The following is a 13,860-nucleotide window of genomic DNA, read 5'->3' on the forward strand; positions in this document are numbered from 1 at the left end:
AAAAACACTGGCTGAGTCTTGTTATCATCATAACTTTCCATCAGCTTTTCAAAAGAAGCAGAAAACATGCTTCTGTGTTCAATATTTTTACCGGACATTCACTTTCGTTTTAATTCAATGTATGTTATGATAAATCCCGAGCAATGCGAAAAAAATATGACTACATGACACACGCTAATTGGATAAACACCGAGAAGATCGAAATGTTTTCAAAAACACGTGTACCCTTTGAGCAACGGAAAACTCTAACAGGGACCCATTTCAGCTACTTGATGCAGGGATCTATTTTTAGAACGAAAGGAAATTTCCAATTATAAATATTATAAGAATAGTTTACGCGACGATTGTAAACAGATAAGGGTAAATAACGCAAATGGAAGCCAATAAAAGGGTCGAGAACTCATGGTTTTGGCATATTATTGGGTTTTCCTTTGAATTAATTGGGTTATTGAACCCTGCAATGGGCAATTGCATTGGGTTTTTTATTCTTTGTATTGCGTGATCACGCAAATACGCAGCTTATCTGGAGCTCTGTCACATGAAATTAAAATGAAAACTATCAAAATGGCCACAATCACATTATTCTCTCAATAAAAAAAACACATAATAACATTAGGATGAGTCAGACATAAAACAACCAGACAAGATTGCTCTGGTTGGTTGTGTTGAAAACCTACTTTGCATTATGAAATATGTATTGGGTGTTCGTCTTATCTTCTTTGAATTTTCGTCTGTTGACCAATCCACATCTAAAGCATGCTGTAACCTTGTGAAAGTTGCATTCTGGAAATAATTTTGGTAAATATAGTATGTAAAAATAAAATTGAGAATGGAAATGGGGAATGTGTCCAACAGGTCTTCAATCCAGCGAGAAATTCCCGCACTTGGAGGCATCCATCAGCTGGCCCCCAAAACAAATATATATACTAGTTCAGTGATAATGAACGCCATACTAAACTCCAAATTGTACACAAGAAACTAAAATTAAAAATAATATAAGACTAACAAAGGCTAGAGGCTCCAGACTTGGGATAGGTGCAAAAATGCAGTGGGGTTAAACATGTTTATGAGCTCTCAACCCTCTCCCTATACCTCTAGCCATGTAGAAAAGTAAACGCATAACAATACACTCATTAAAATTCAGTTCAAAAGAAGTCCGAGTCCTATGTCAGAAGATGCATACCTGACAACCCTCCTGTTTTGAGCAGGAGACTCCCGCTCAAAAGGCGAAAATTGGGGAATCTCCCGCTTGATGGTACCCTCCCACGCAGGAGTATAGAATCTCCCGCTTTTGGATATTTCAATCTTGAATGACAATTCAACATTATTTAGGTGTTTGTATCACTCCTGAGGGTTATTTTTACCTGCATGTGAAATTAAATGGCTTCACTTGACAGCTTGGGTGTCAAACATAGTACTAGTTAACGATCTTTAACGACTTTCGCTTCAGAACACTTCAAAGAAATTCAAGATGATTTTGTATGCCTTTGGTAAAAAAAAAATTATATCAGTCAGGGGACTTACTTAAATGAGTGATTTTCTAAATCACTGATTCAAGTAACATTATTTCCATAAAGGTTGGGAGTAAGAGTTGTCTTTCTTTAATAATCACCTATTTAAGTAGTACAAAATAATCACTAGAAGAAGAAATTTAATTTTACTGTAGCTTTAAATATAGAATACTAATGATCCAGGGACTAATTATGTTTTTAAACTTATCAGAACTAACATCTGTGTAGTCTAGGATGACCAGGTCAATTCAGGTGATGACCTTGTACTGAATCTAGGATAATGACATAAAACTCACTTGTTTAAGTATCATACCTCAATTTTCTTCCCAAAAATCACTTCTTTAAGTATTATTATTTTATTAACCCCCACTAATTTCAACAACCCCAAACAGTGAATTTTTTATCACAAACAGCAGAATTTTATTACATAATCTGAAAGATGAAACCTTGAACTTTACAGAAAATAAACACTCCCACTGCTGGGAAAAATCTGTGAAGAAAGTATCAGTTCATTATTTAAAGCCATAATTATAGCATTTTTTCAACTAAAATAGAATTTGCAGCTAAATGATAGCATCAAAGGCATAAACCTTGCTACTTAAAAGAAGCAAAAAAATCATTTTTTTTTCAATTTTACTAATGAAAAGATATTATTTAAACCTATGTGTTTACAATTTTGGTAAAACTACAAAATCACAATTTGTGACAAAACTTCAATTTAAAAATGACTTATTTCAATAAGTCCCCAGATGACTGTATATTTTAAAAATAAAATAAAAGAATTATACTTCTATTCAATGTTTGAATTTATAAGATAGGAATTGAACTTAAAATAATGACCTGCATACTACAACTGCACCATATTTATAGGGTTAAATATTTGAAATAGAAATATCTGTTGTAACTCTGTATAATTGTGATACAAATGTAAAAGAAGATTATAAAGAGAGGAACCAACATCATATATGTTCAGTAACACATATATGTGTTTTGTAGATAAATAAATAAAGAGGTCATGCATTTAACTTGAAAATGTTGTTCGCTCAAAATCTCCCTCTTTGAAGGTTTCAGAGGTTGGCAGGTATGGAAGATGTAACCAAAGAAAATAAAAAAAATTGACAATAATGTTTTTGTACAAATACAGAAATATGATAAGGACATATTTAACCAATAAAAAAACATTTTTACAGAAAATTTTACACTAGGGATCAATTCCAAATAACATTTAATACCTTTATAAAAAATCTTGCTAAAGAACTAGTACAAAACAAAATTAAGTAAAACAGTAGTGTACAAATTTCCCCTCACCCAAAACATTCATTAAAATCATAATTTTAAAACCGGGAATTATTTTAGAATTGCATATCAATATCTATTTAAAAACTAGCACAAGCAAAAAATGTGCCTTTCTTACAAAATTATTGTATACACTGTGCACAAATATCAAAGAAATAGATTGAGGCCATCTTGACCAGTGGTATGCCATACAAAAGCTAATTGACAGAGCAATTACATAAGAAGAGCACAGATAAATAGTTCACAGAGCTCATATGACATGAGCAATTAATAAATATACAACATGACTTCCATCTAAAGTATGTCAACCAAAACTGAGACTGATACAAGTCCTTAATCGACTCAGCCCTATGCTAGGAAGGCTGAAACAAGGTAAAACAGAAAGCTGTCAAAGTAGAAAGACATGTTAATTATGTCAGTTATTTAACAGAAATCACATCAAGAGTACCAGACAGACTTTTCATTTTTTCTGTATTTTTCAAAAATACACGCAGCCATAAAGATATAAATACCAGATGAAAGACTAGTACCTCTTTTTAATTAAAATTGTTCTGGTAATTATGTTACTTACCTTTTTCACAATAACAGTTTCATGATCTTTGACTTTTTTAGGAGAGGGTTCATCACTGTCAGATTTCTTTTCCTTTGGTTTTGGCACTTCTCTAAAATACAATTTTACACATTACATATACATGTAATTAATAAACTAAAGCTTTTATATAATACAAAAATTCTGTTACACAACATTGGCAAATGAAAGATTTGACATTAAAATCTTATATTTAGATTTTTGTTTACAGTCATTTCACCATTAGACTTTTTGATTCTGTGAAATTATTTAAATAAAAAACGTAATTAACAAGTAGTGGTTTCTTACTGCTGATGATGTTTAAGGCCACAACAACAAATGCATTATTTTGCATCAATCACCTCCTATTTTATGTTTTAAAAATTTCTTTTATATACTGTGTCAAATTTCTACCTACTATGAAAGTGACTAAATGATTTCAGTGTGTGTACATGTTTTTTCCATCAAAGTCAGGTGTTGATGTACTGGTGATTCCTGTTAACCTTTTAATGTATATTTTTTTATATAACTGATTTAAAAATTACTGGTAACTCTTATGTACCAGTATCTATGATCAGTCATTTTAAAATGGAGCTCAACTTCCATTGGCCTCTTGTTTAATGTGACACTTACTCTGCATATTCATGTTCTCCAAGATCAGAAAACATATAACCATAGTAACCAAAAACATCACCAGCAAAAAATTTCACGTTCTTATCAGCACAGATTTTATCAATCCTTGTCAATAAAGAAGATGAACAACATGTGGCACATATAACATCAAATTCACTGAAATAACTGTCTGGTTTGTCTTTAGGATCGCTGTCATCTGCTGTTACTTCAACCATAGGGTTTAACTGCTGGGTCCTTTCTAAGGAACTTTTAGCTCTCTAAAACATACAAAGATTTAAAAAAAATCAATATAATTAACCACTCAGAAAAACAGCAATCTGATGCATTTTTATTAATTCTTTTTTCTAGAAAAATTTGGTACATAACAGTCTCCGGGACAAGTTTGCAATTCCGCTGAGTGCAAAAGTTGTCACCTTAATTTTTGGAGTTCAGTCAAAACAAAGTTGATAACTTGGTTGGTATTGGTTCCCTGATATTTGTCCTAAAACTTTTTGGATCTAGCACCACTGTTGAAAAAGTTATGCCCCTTTTTTCAACAATTTGCTCAGAGGAAAAGTACTTTTCCTCAAGGGAAATCAAATTTCCCTGAAGGAAAAAGATTTTTCCTCAAGGGAAATTGTTTTTTCCTCAAGGGAAAAAGATTTCCCTTAGGGAATTTGCTGCATAATTATTTCCTTTGAGGAAATTCTTTTTCCTTAGAGGAAATTCTTTTTCCTTTGAGGAAATTTGCAGCTTCAAATTTTCCTTGGAGGAAATACTTTTTCCTGTGAGGAAATTTGTAGCTTCAAATTTTCCTTGGAGGAAATACTTTTTCCTGTGAGGAAATTTTTGACAAACACTTTTCCTTGGAGGAAAATTCAAGACAACAAATTTCCTCTAGGGAAATCATTGTTCTTCAAATTTCCTCTAAGGAAATTTCTGAAGATCAAATTTCCCTTAAGGAAATGTTTTCCCTTATTTTTACTTGTTGAACATTTCTTCACTACACCATGTATACAAACAGTATGAATATAATAATAACAAGACTGTATAATTGATGCAAATGATATTTAAAACTTTAATAAATGTTTGACTCAACATTTTAATGACATTGAAAATAATACAGTCTGACTGTTTAGATCTAGGTATTGTTTAGACTTTTTTTTATAAATTTAACTTTGATTTATAATTTTTTTTGGAGCAAATGCTTCTATTTTCTTTGTAATTGTTTCAATGCGATACATTAATAAGCAACCAATTTGAATGTCATACCATTTGTGGTGTTCTAAAGAATTTGTTTATATATTTGCAGATTAAATAATAAAATAAACACTTTTCGTGTTATTTTAAATTAGAATTTCTTCTGTTTCAGCTTGTGTACAGTTATTCAATCCACTACGTAAGAATTCAGTGAATACATTATTTCATTCACTAAACAATTCCCTTCAATTCTAAGAGAAATCATTTTTGCAAATTGTTCTTCAATGATCTTCTTCTGTATATTTGATATGAGGGAGCGATGTAAATGAGTGGATAAAACTGGTGTTCCTTTTTTCAACAACAAAATAGTATTTGTTCAGCATTCTCCTTTCTTTTGATTAAGATATGTTGTTGCTTTTATGCAATAGTGTTTTTGTGTATCTATGATAGAACTCCATTTTGTTTATGGTCATTATCATGTGATAATGTTGAAATTTCCTATTTCTTTTTTGCAGGAAAGCACACATTCCAGTTCAAATTAATCCAATTATGCACTATGTAAATAAATTTCAACTATAAGTTTCCTCTTCAGTAATGACCTATTGATCATGAAAACCAAGATGTCTGATCACCTATAAATACACAAAATAAACAAATAAAATGTTATAAATGGAGAGAGAAACAGCAATAAATGTTTTTCATGTGTATCTTTCCTTATTAAAATACATTAAGTAAACTTGAACTCGAGAAAAATAAATAACTGCGATGTAGACTAGAAAGTATAAAATGCCAAATAAAGTATTCACGAAAAATTAGTTGATTTACAGAAGTCAAGTCCCTGTTTGCAGGAAATTTACATCATTGGTTGTCTGGTGGAGAGTTGTCTTATTGGCAATCATACCACATCTTATTTTTATATAACCTTGCCATATTCCTATTGTGCCTGTCCAAAGTTCAGAGCCTGTAGCTTTTGTCAGTTTAGTCTGACACTAAAATTTAGTGGTTGTTGTTGTTGTTGTTTCATACCGGTCATATTTATTTTTTGTAATTTAGTTTGTTATAAACCAGGCAATTAGCATGATTAGTTTTACAGTTTGGATTGTTTCAATGTTTCATCTTTAGGTCTTTTATAGCTGCCTACTTTGACTATAGTATAGGGTATGGATTTTCTCATTATTGAAGGTCGTAACAGGCCTACAATTGCTTTCTCAAAGCCATGATAGTTTTCATATTTAATATACCACATCTTTTAATTTTTATAGTAATCATGATACTAGTAATCATCTTTCAAGTTCAATAACTTTTTTAAAATTAAAAGGTGCCTTACCATTTAGGTTTAGTTGGCTTCTGCAAATTTTACATTGCCTATCATTTCTGCTGTATATAATTTCTCTGTATCTTCTATAGTTCTTGTCCTATACATAAAAGAGTAAAAGTTGAATGACATCTTGCATCAATATTTTTTTCTGTTTAATGTACATTATGTATATTAATGTGTGTTTAATAAAAATCTAAACCATGAGTGCTTGATAAGCTTCTTGTCCTTATAGCTGGTCTTTAAGCTTTAAATGATCGACTAAAAAACTATGAGCACTGTGCAAATAAGACCCCTGCCCTCCAAAAAAAAAAAAACATGCACAAACAGTGGTAAACAGGCTATTATTTGAACTTGGAATTATTTTCAATTATGGAATTTGCATAATTTCTTGTGTTTAAAATTTTTAATAAATTCCATGTGTATTTGGTATTATAATCTTTTGAGCGGTTAATAACACTTTCCATACAATGTATTTTGGTTAGATAGTGTTGTGTGCGGCACAGTACATTCTATTGAAAATATACTATCTTCATTGTAATAGAAAGTGTTGTGCGCAGCACAGAACATTTCAGTACAGAATAAATATGGAATTTATTAAAAATTTCAATAACAAGAAATCAGGCAAATTCCATAATTAAAAATAATTCCAAGTTCAAATAATAGCCTGTTGGTATTTATTGACATACAACATGTATATAATTTGGCTCCATTTATAGATATATAACTCAAGTGACTATAAGTTTAAGGCTGTGATTTTTTTAACAAATCCATAAATTTCTAAAACCTTTCAAAGTTTTTGAAAATGGACAATTTTAAAATAACTTTGCAACAACTAAAGTTCCTTAACTCTGCATCTTATAAAAAAATATACATGATAAATAGGGAATGATACTCCAGCTTGCATATTATTCAAAGTTTTAAAGAAACATAACTGAAGAACGGTAAAAGTTTTACTACCAAAATTTGAAATTGATCTGATTAAAATTGTGATAAAAAGTATTTTTTTAAAGTTTAATAAAATTTGGTTGAGGGAAACTTAAGTTAGAAGGCCGAAACATTTTTTTCCATTTTTAAAGAACATAACTATAGAATTTAGTAAAAGAGACACTACCAAAATTCAAACTTAATCTGTATTTTGTGATGATAAGCATTGTGTATTGATTTCATAACATTTGGTTGAGACAAACTAAATTTTAGAGAACAGGAAACCAAAAATTCAGCATATTTTCCCCATTTCTAAAGGGGCATAACTCTGATACTCTAGTACAGTAACACTGACATCACCAAAATTCAAACTTGATATGAGAATTGTGATAACAAGCTTTTGTAAAAGTTTAATTGAATTTGGTTGAGGCAAACTAAAGTTCTGTAAGAGAACAAAAAACAACTTTGGGACAGACGGACAAAAGATCTGACAAGTGTTAAACATTATGCCCCCTCCACTTTGGGTCATAACAATAAAAAGGGAGTTTGTCAAGATATAAAAACAATTCACCAAAGTTTCATAAAAATTTGTGAAAGCATTCTTGAGACTATCCTAATTCCAAGTCATGATAGTACAATGACATAAATCAGATTTTTTTTTAAATTAAAAGGAAAATTATCATGTTTATGTTATACAAAAATAATTCACCAAGTTTCATGAAAATTGCTCAAAGCATTATTAATAGTATACTTACTGGAAAAATCCCTAACTTTAAATTAAAAATTTAAAATCCCTAAAAATTAAAAAGGAGCTTAATTATCATGATTATATCAATAGATAATTCACCAAAGTATTATGAAAATTTTATGATTAACAATGATTAATGTATTCTAATTCCAAGACTATCTAAGACATGGTTTGTTTGAATTAAAAAAGTTGGAATAAAGTACCTGCTAGAATTCAGGAGAATTAGACCAAATCAGGCTATCTTCTAGATTATCAGACAATTGACTGTACATAGAAAAGGAATTTTCTTTTTTCTTTTTTCTTATTTAGCTATTTGTTATCTCTGTCCTTAATATATACTGAACTAAGCCATTTTTTCACATATTTTTTTTGTTTTTTCTCTCTTGTGACTTGTTATTTAACATAACAAAAAAAACCAAAGGCAATGAAAGAGAAACTGACAATGCCAAGGCAAAACATAAGATGCAGAAAAGAAAAACAAAACAAAACAACACCAACACCAACATCACCAAAAAACTAGTGTTGAATTCATGTGCTCAGTCAGTCAGTGAGAGTTCGCAGATCCTGACCTACTATATCTATGCTTAAAAACCTAAAAATCATATAGTTCTAAACATATTTTGTAAATTTATACTTGATTAAAATGTTGTCATAAATAGCATAGACACCTCTGAGTTTTGAGAACCACATGTGTTAATTGTGCGAGTATAATCATTGATAATCATGCACAAGATTGACTTTTAAAAGCCTATATATTGAAATTTTCTGAAAATATTGCATGCATTTATAAATATGACCAATTTCAAGAAATGCACAAAGATGTGAGATGATTTATATAATTGTAATTTCAGGAATTTACAGTAAAGGCTTTTATCCTCACTGCATTTTGCACTTTTCCTAATTCAGGAGCCAGAAGTTATGGCCTTTGTGACCTTTGTATGATTTTTATTTTAGTTTCTTTTTTTTATATTGAAGAGTTAAGTATGACGTCCATTATCACTCAACTAGTATACATTTTTGTTAATGGCAAGCTAAAGCATGCCTCACAGGTACGGATCCAGGGGGGGGGGCTGAAGGTTGGACATGTTGGAAGTTGGAACCCCCTTTCTTTATTGGACGATCAATGCATTTGAATGGGGACATGTAGTTGGACACCCCCCCCCACAAAAAAAATTGTCCTGGGTTGGGAACCCCTCCTTTATATGACTAGATCCACCCCAGTCTCAGGTTGCGGGATTTTCTCGTTGCAATGAAGACCCATCGGTGACCTATGGCTGTTATCTGCTCTTTGGTCATGTTGTTATCTCTTTGATACATTCCCCATTTCCATTTCCATTTTCTTTTCGGTTCTATTATAAATATTAGAAACGAGTTTGGCGCCTTTACAAAAATATAATTGTCTGTGCTGATAGGGGAGTATGAATAGAATAGAATAGAATAGAATAGAATAGAATATTTTATTTACCAAATTAGGGCCCCAGGAGGGCATATGATACAGACAATATTATTATAAACAATAACATATGCAATACACACATAGTAAAGATATGTAACAAGTGTTATAAAAATAATAAAATAAAATAATATATCACAGAAAATACACTCAACGAAATAGTAGCAATGTATTATTATTCAATGAATATGTGAGTATGTGTGCATACCAATATTTAAATTTTCTAGGCCTTCTTTTTGAATATTTTGTGCATTTCTTGGTAAAATACTGTCAGACCTCGAGTGCTGTTGTTTTACAAAAACGGTCAAGTAATGTAGGGGAAAGAAACTAACTAAAAAGACCAAAATAAGCCACAACTAATGGGGGTCTCATTGGGGGTTCTGTTCACGGATCCCGCTTAGTTACTACTTATTTTTTTAGATTCTCGCATGATGCCATCCCGCGTACACTATGTAAGTGAACAATTCTGCTATTTTTGTAATTTCCCATGTCCCGCTAAACTTCATTTTGCGTTTTCACGGCACAATAATTTGAGGGAGGATAGGACCTTTATCGGGACTGCGGGATCGGGTGTTTTTAAGCTCTGGATTTCGGGATTGACCCTTTCGGGATACGATAATTCTTTTTTCGAATTTCGGGACCTCTGGATTTCGTGTTTTTTAAGCCCGGGATTTCGGGATTTCGGGATTTCGTGTTTTTAAGCTCGGGATTTCGGGATCAGTACCCCTCCTACCCTCCCTCATAATTTGACTTTCATGTGTCACGTTTACAAAAAATACGCCTCGACAGTCCCGAGTCCCGTTCAGACCCCCCTTATAGGTACATAATGAATAGTTACTATGTAGTCAGTAGTCGGGTCAAATACACATGTATACACTTTTAGACGACCTTAGATTCATTTCACAGCGAAAATACTCATTTATATTGAACATTTTAGATCACTTTACATTTAGATTTTATAACTTTTAAAATAAAGACCATATAGATTTAAGATCAGTTAATCGAAAGATTATAATTTGTCAATGCGCAAATGTAACCAGGTACTGAATTTTTTTTTGCATGCGTTAAGTTAAAAGTGCCGGGAATAGAAAAGCAAGTTAAACTTCTCATCTGGACTTTTTAATAAGTCTGTATACCGGACCTCTTCTCTATTTTGGGATTGAAAAAAAATCTAAAGTTAAAAATGCGGTTTTGAGCCTATTTCTTCTTTTTAATTTGGTAACACGTTAAGCCATTAGTGACACTAATATGGTATATTACCAATAATAAGGCCATATATTTCGGTGTGTAGAAATACCGCAAAAGACTTCTTAGTGCACTAAGAAGAAAGTTTTTGCATTAAGGACACTAAAACGATGTTTTAAGATCACAGCGAACATGAATATAAGAGGATATGATTAAATACCTCAAATCTATAAAGTTAGGTATCAATAGATTTTGTAATTTTGAAGTTAATGACTTTTTAATCAACGCCTGCCACTCGCCACGTGACCAACGGTTTATTGCAGATTCCCGAATCATCATGTTCAATCAACCTAATCCAATAAACAATTGTCTTTTGATCGTTACTTATTGATTAATCAATGGTTGTTAACCTAACGGTTTAGCGTGGTATAAATTCAAGTTTATGAAAGAAAAATAAAAAATAAATTTTGTGTTTTAAAACTTTGCCTTTGTTATATATATTTAGTTTTTAAGGAAATTGCTATGCAAGCTTTTTTTTTATTTAAAGAACCCTATTTTAAGATAAAAATTGAGAAACAAATGCTTTTGATATTTCATTTCCTTACTAACAACACAAGAGTTTACATACTATCATTATTCATTGAAAGACATTTGAGAGTATGTGGTGTCCATGGGGTTCTTCAAAATCCGATTACAGAAGTAACATATAGAAAAACTCCAAGAGGTAAAATTATATTACGTTTTAAAAAGAGAATTATAGAATAAATCATAACTGTCTTCTATGAACGATAACTTTAAACTGGTGTCAATGCTTTTTTTTTTAACAATTCATCTTTATTTCAACAATTGAAGATGAATACCATTTTATTTTATAATGTAATAAGCACTATGGGCAGGCGCGGATCCAGAGCTTGAAGTGGGGGTTTGGGGGAGGGGTTATGTGAGAAATGTTTAGAACACTAGAGAAGTTTTCATGTTATACCAAACCATATGTTTTTCAATAAATGGCACACTTTTTGTTCATCCGGCATATGGTTACTCTAAATAAAATTTTAAGTATTAATTTTATAAGGTTAATTATTTGATTACAGATCGTATCTACCCGTTTTGCAATTGTTGTATCACTCTAAGGGAGGCTAATAAAGATATATATAATAAAATATAGAGATAGCAGCCTTGGATTGTCTTAATTAAATCCTTTGGTCCTCTAATTATCAAGTTACCCTCTGGCCAATGTTATTATGACTTGTGTATATTTAAGAAGTGTAGCGACAACGTGTCACCCTATTCAGTGCTAGATATTCAAATTATAGTAAAGATAACATTAAAACAAGAAATGGTTAATACAAAAAATATTTTAAGATTTTCAACCAAGGGGGGGGGGGGCTCGCTTTAACCCCCTAAATCCGCTAATGATGTGGGAAAACTAAATTATTTAGTTAACTTAATCATATGACTCTTAAGCCCGTTCTGCCATTATTAAGAAACGCTAAAGAACGGAAATGTATGATTTTAAGATTTGGAAATAAATGAAATTGGTGTCACAAATGGTATGTCTGCTTGTATTTAAAATATTTTATAAATAGATATAATGCTCATATACATATTTATTAACGGTTGTTTTACTTCGCTTATTTATAGCATTTAAGGTTTATGTACCCTTCTGTAGCCATTTTTGTACGAACTTTTCAAACTTCAATTGTATCAAAACTACAGATATAATGAATAATAGAGATAGGCCATTTTGTACATATTCCAAGGGGAAACTTGATGCAAAGCATTATTTTTTACTGTTCCATTGCATTTAATAGAAAAAGAGGACTTTGTGGCAAATAAATCAAGATTTTTATAGAAAATCCACAGCCTTTATCCTTGTACTCTCATATTTGGCAATTTGATGACTGATAGATATAGGATTATTGCATGCAGTGCTAGCATTGATTTCCTTAAAACAAGTTTATAAATGTAGTTATTGGTTAAGACAAGTATAAATATGGCCAAAATCAAGTACACCTGTTAGGGTGCGCTCGACTTTAGTGACTCCGCACGAGGTGTTTTGGAATTTACAGGTTACTTAGAACTTTTTGTAAAAAATAAACACTAGCACATCATAGAAAATCAAGTGAGTAATTTATGTTTCAAATTTTATAACAAAAATCTCTGTATTAAAGGCTGTGGATTTTCTATAAAAATCTTGATTTATTTGCCACAAAGTCCTCTTTTTCTATCAAATGCAATGAAACAGTAAAAAATAATGCTTTACATCAAGTTTCCCCTTGGAACGTGTACTAAATGGCCTATCTCTATTATTTATTATATCTTTAGTTTTGATACAATTGAGGTTTGAAAACTTCGTACAAAAATGGCTACAGAAGGGTACATAAACCGTCAGTTTCGGCATTGGGTGAACATTATTCGATACTGGAATAGGCTTTTATCGTTTGAAGACGACCGATTAACGAAAGTGGTGTTCAATATGGATTATGATCGTTGCACAAACAATTGGTGTAGTGACACTAAAGATATTTTCACTAAACTTAATATGTTACATTATTACGAAAGTAGAACAATGGTGGATTTAAAATCTTTTGAACAAATTGTACGAACTTATTACAGTGATATATGGAGAGAGTCCTTGATAAATAAACCAAAGCTACGATCTTACTTAAACTTTAAAACAAACTTCGAACTAGAGCACTATGTAAAACTAAATCTTACGAAACACGAGCGATCTGTGCTAGCCCAGTTTAGATGCGGATTATTACCGATCAGAATTGAGACTGGTAGATATATTGGGGAACCAGTAGAAAACAGACTATGCCGATTTTGTAATTCTCAAAATGTTGAAAGTGAGCTACATTTTCTTATAAACTGCACATTTTATAATGATATCAGACAAACTTTTTTTAGCGAGATATTAATGGTGCCTGACTTTACGCAACTAGATGAGCAGGGAAAATTAACATTTCTAATGGTGAACCATCCAAGGAAAATAGCTAAATACTTAGCAGCGTCACTTTTCCGTAGAAAACAAACAGTTTACTC

At 31.3% G+C, this 13,860-nt stretch overlaps 1 protein-coding gene and 1 long non-coding RNA gene across 2 annotated transcripts in view; both read right to left on the reverse strand.

Annotated features, from left to right (window-relative positions):
- LOC139517945 (SUMO-activating enzyme subunit 1-like) overlaps window positions 1-13,860 on the reverse strand; it is a 42,153-nt gene that overhangs the window by 5,659 nt on the left and 22,634 nt on the right. The window contains exons 4-6 of the mRNA XM_071309504.1: window positions 4,009-4,265; window positions 3,379-3,469; window positions 678-783 (exon numbers count right to left, since the gene is read on the reverse strand). Coding sequence (XP_071165605.1) covers window positions 678-783; window positions 3,379-3,469; window positions 4,009-4,265 — 454 coding nt within the window. The remainder of the gene's footprint in view (window positions 1-677; window positions 784-3,378; window positions 3,470-4,008; window positions 4,266-13,860) is intronic.
- Window positions 5,039-10,124, reverse strand: LOC139517942 (uncharacterized). The gene is made up of 3 exons (XR_011663237.1): window positions 9,839-10,124; window positions 6,515-6,602; window positions 5,039-5,819 (listed from the first exon to the last, which is right to left on the reverse strand). It is a non-coding gene; the product is annotated as an uncharacterized lncRNA (long non-coding RNA).

The sequence above is a fragment of the Mytilus edulis genome, chromosome 3 (assembly GCF_963676685.1).
Source record: "Mytilus edulis chromosome 3, xbMytEdul2.2, whole genome shotgun sequence".
NCBI classification, from domain to species: Eukaryota; Metazoa; Mollusca; class Bivalvia; order Mytilida; family Mytilidae; genus Mytilus; species Mytilus edulis.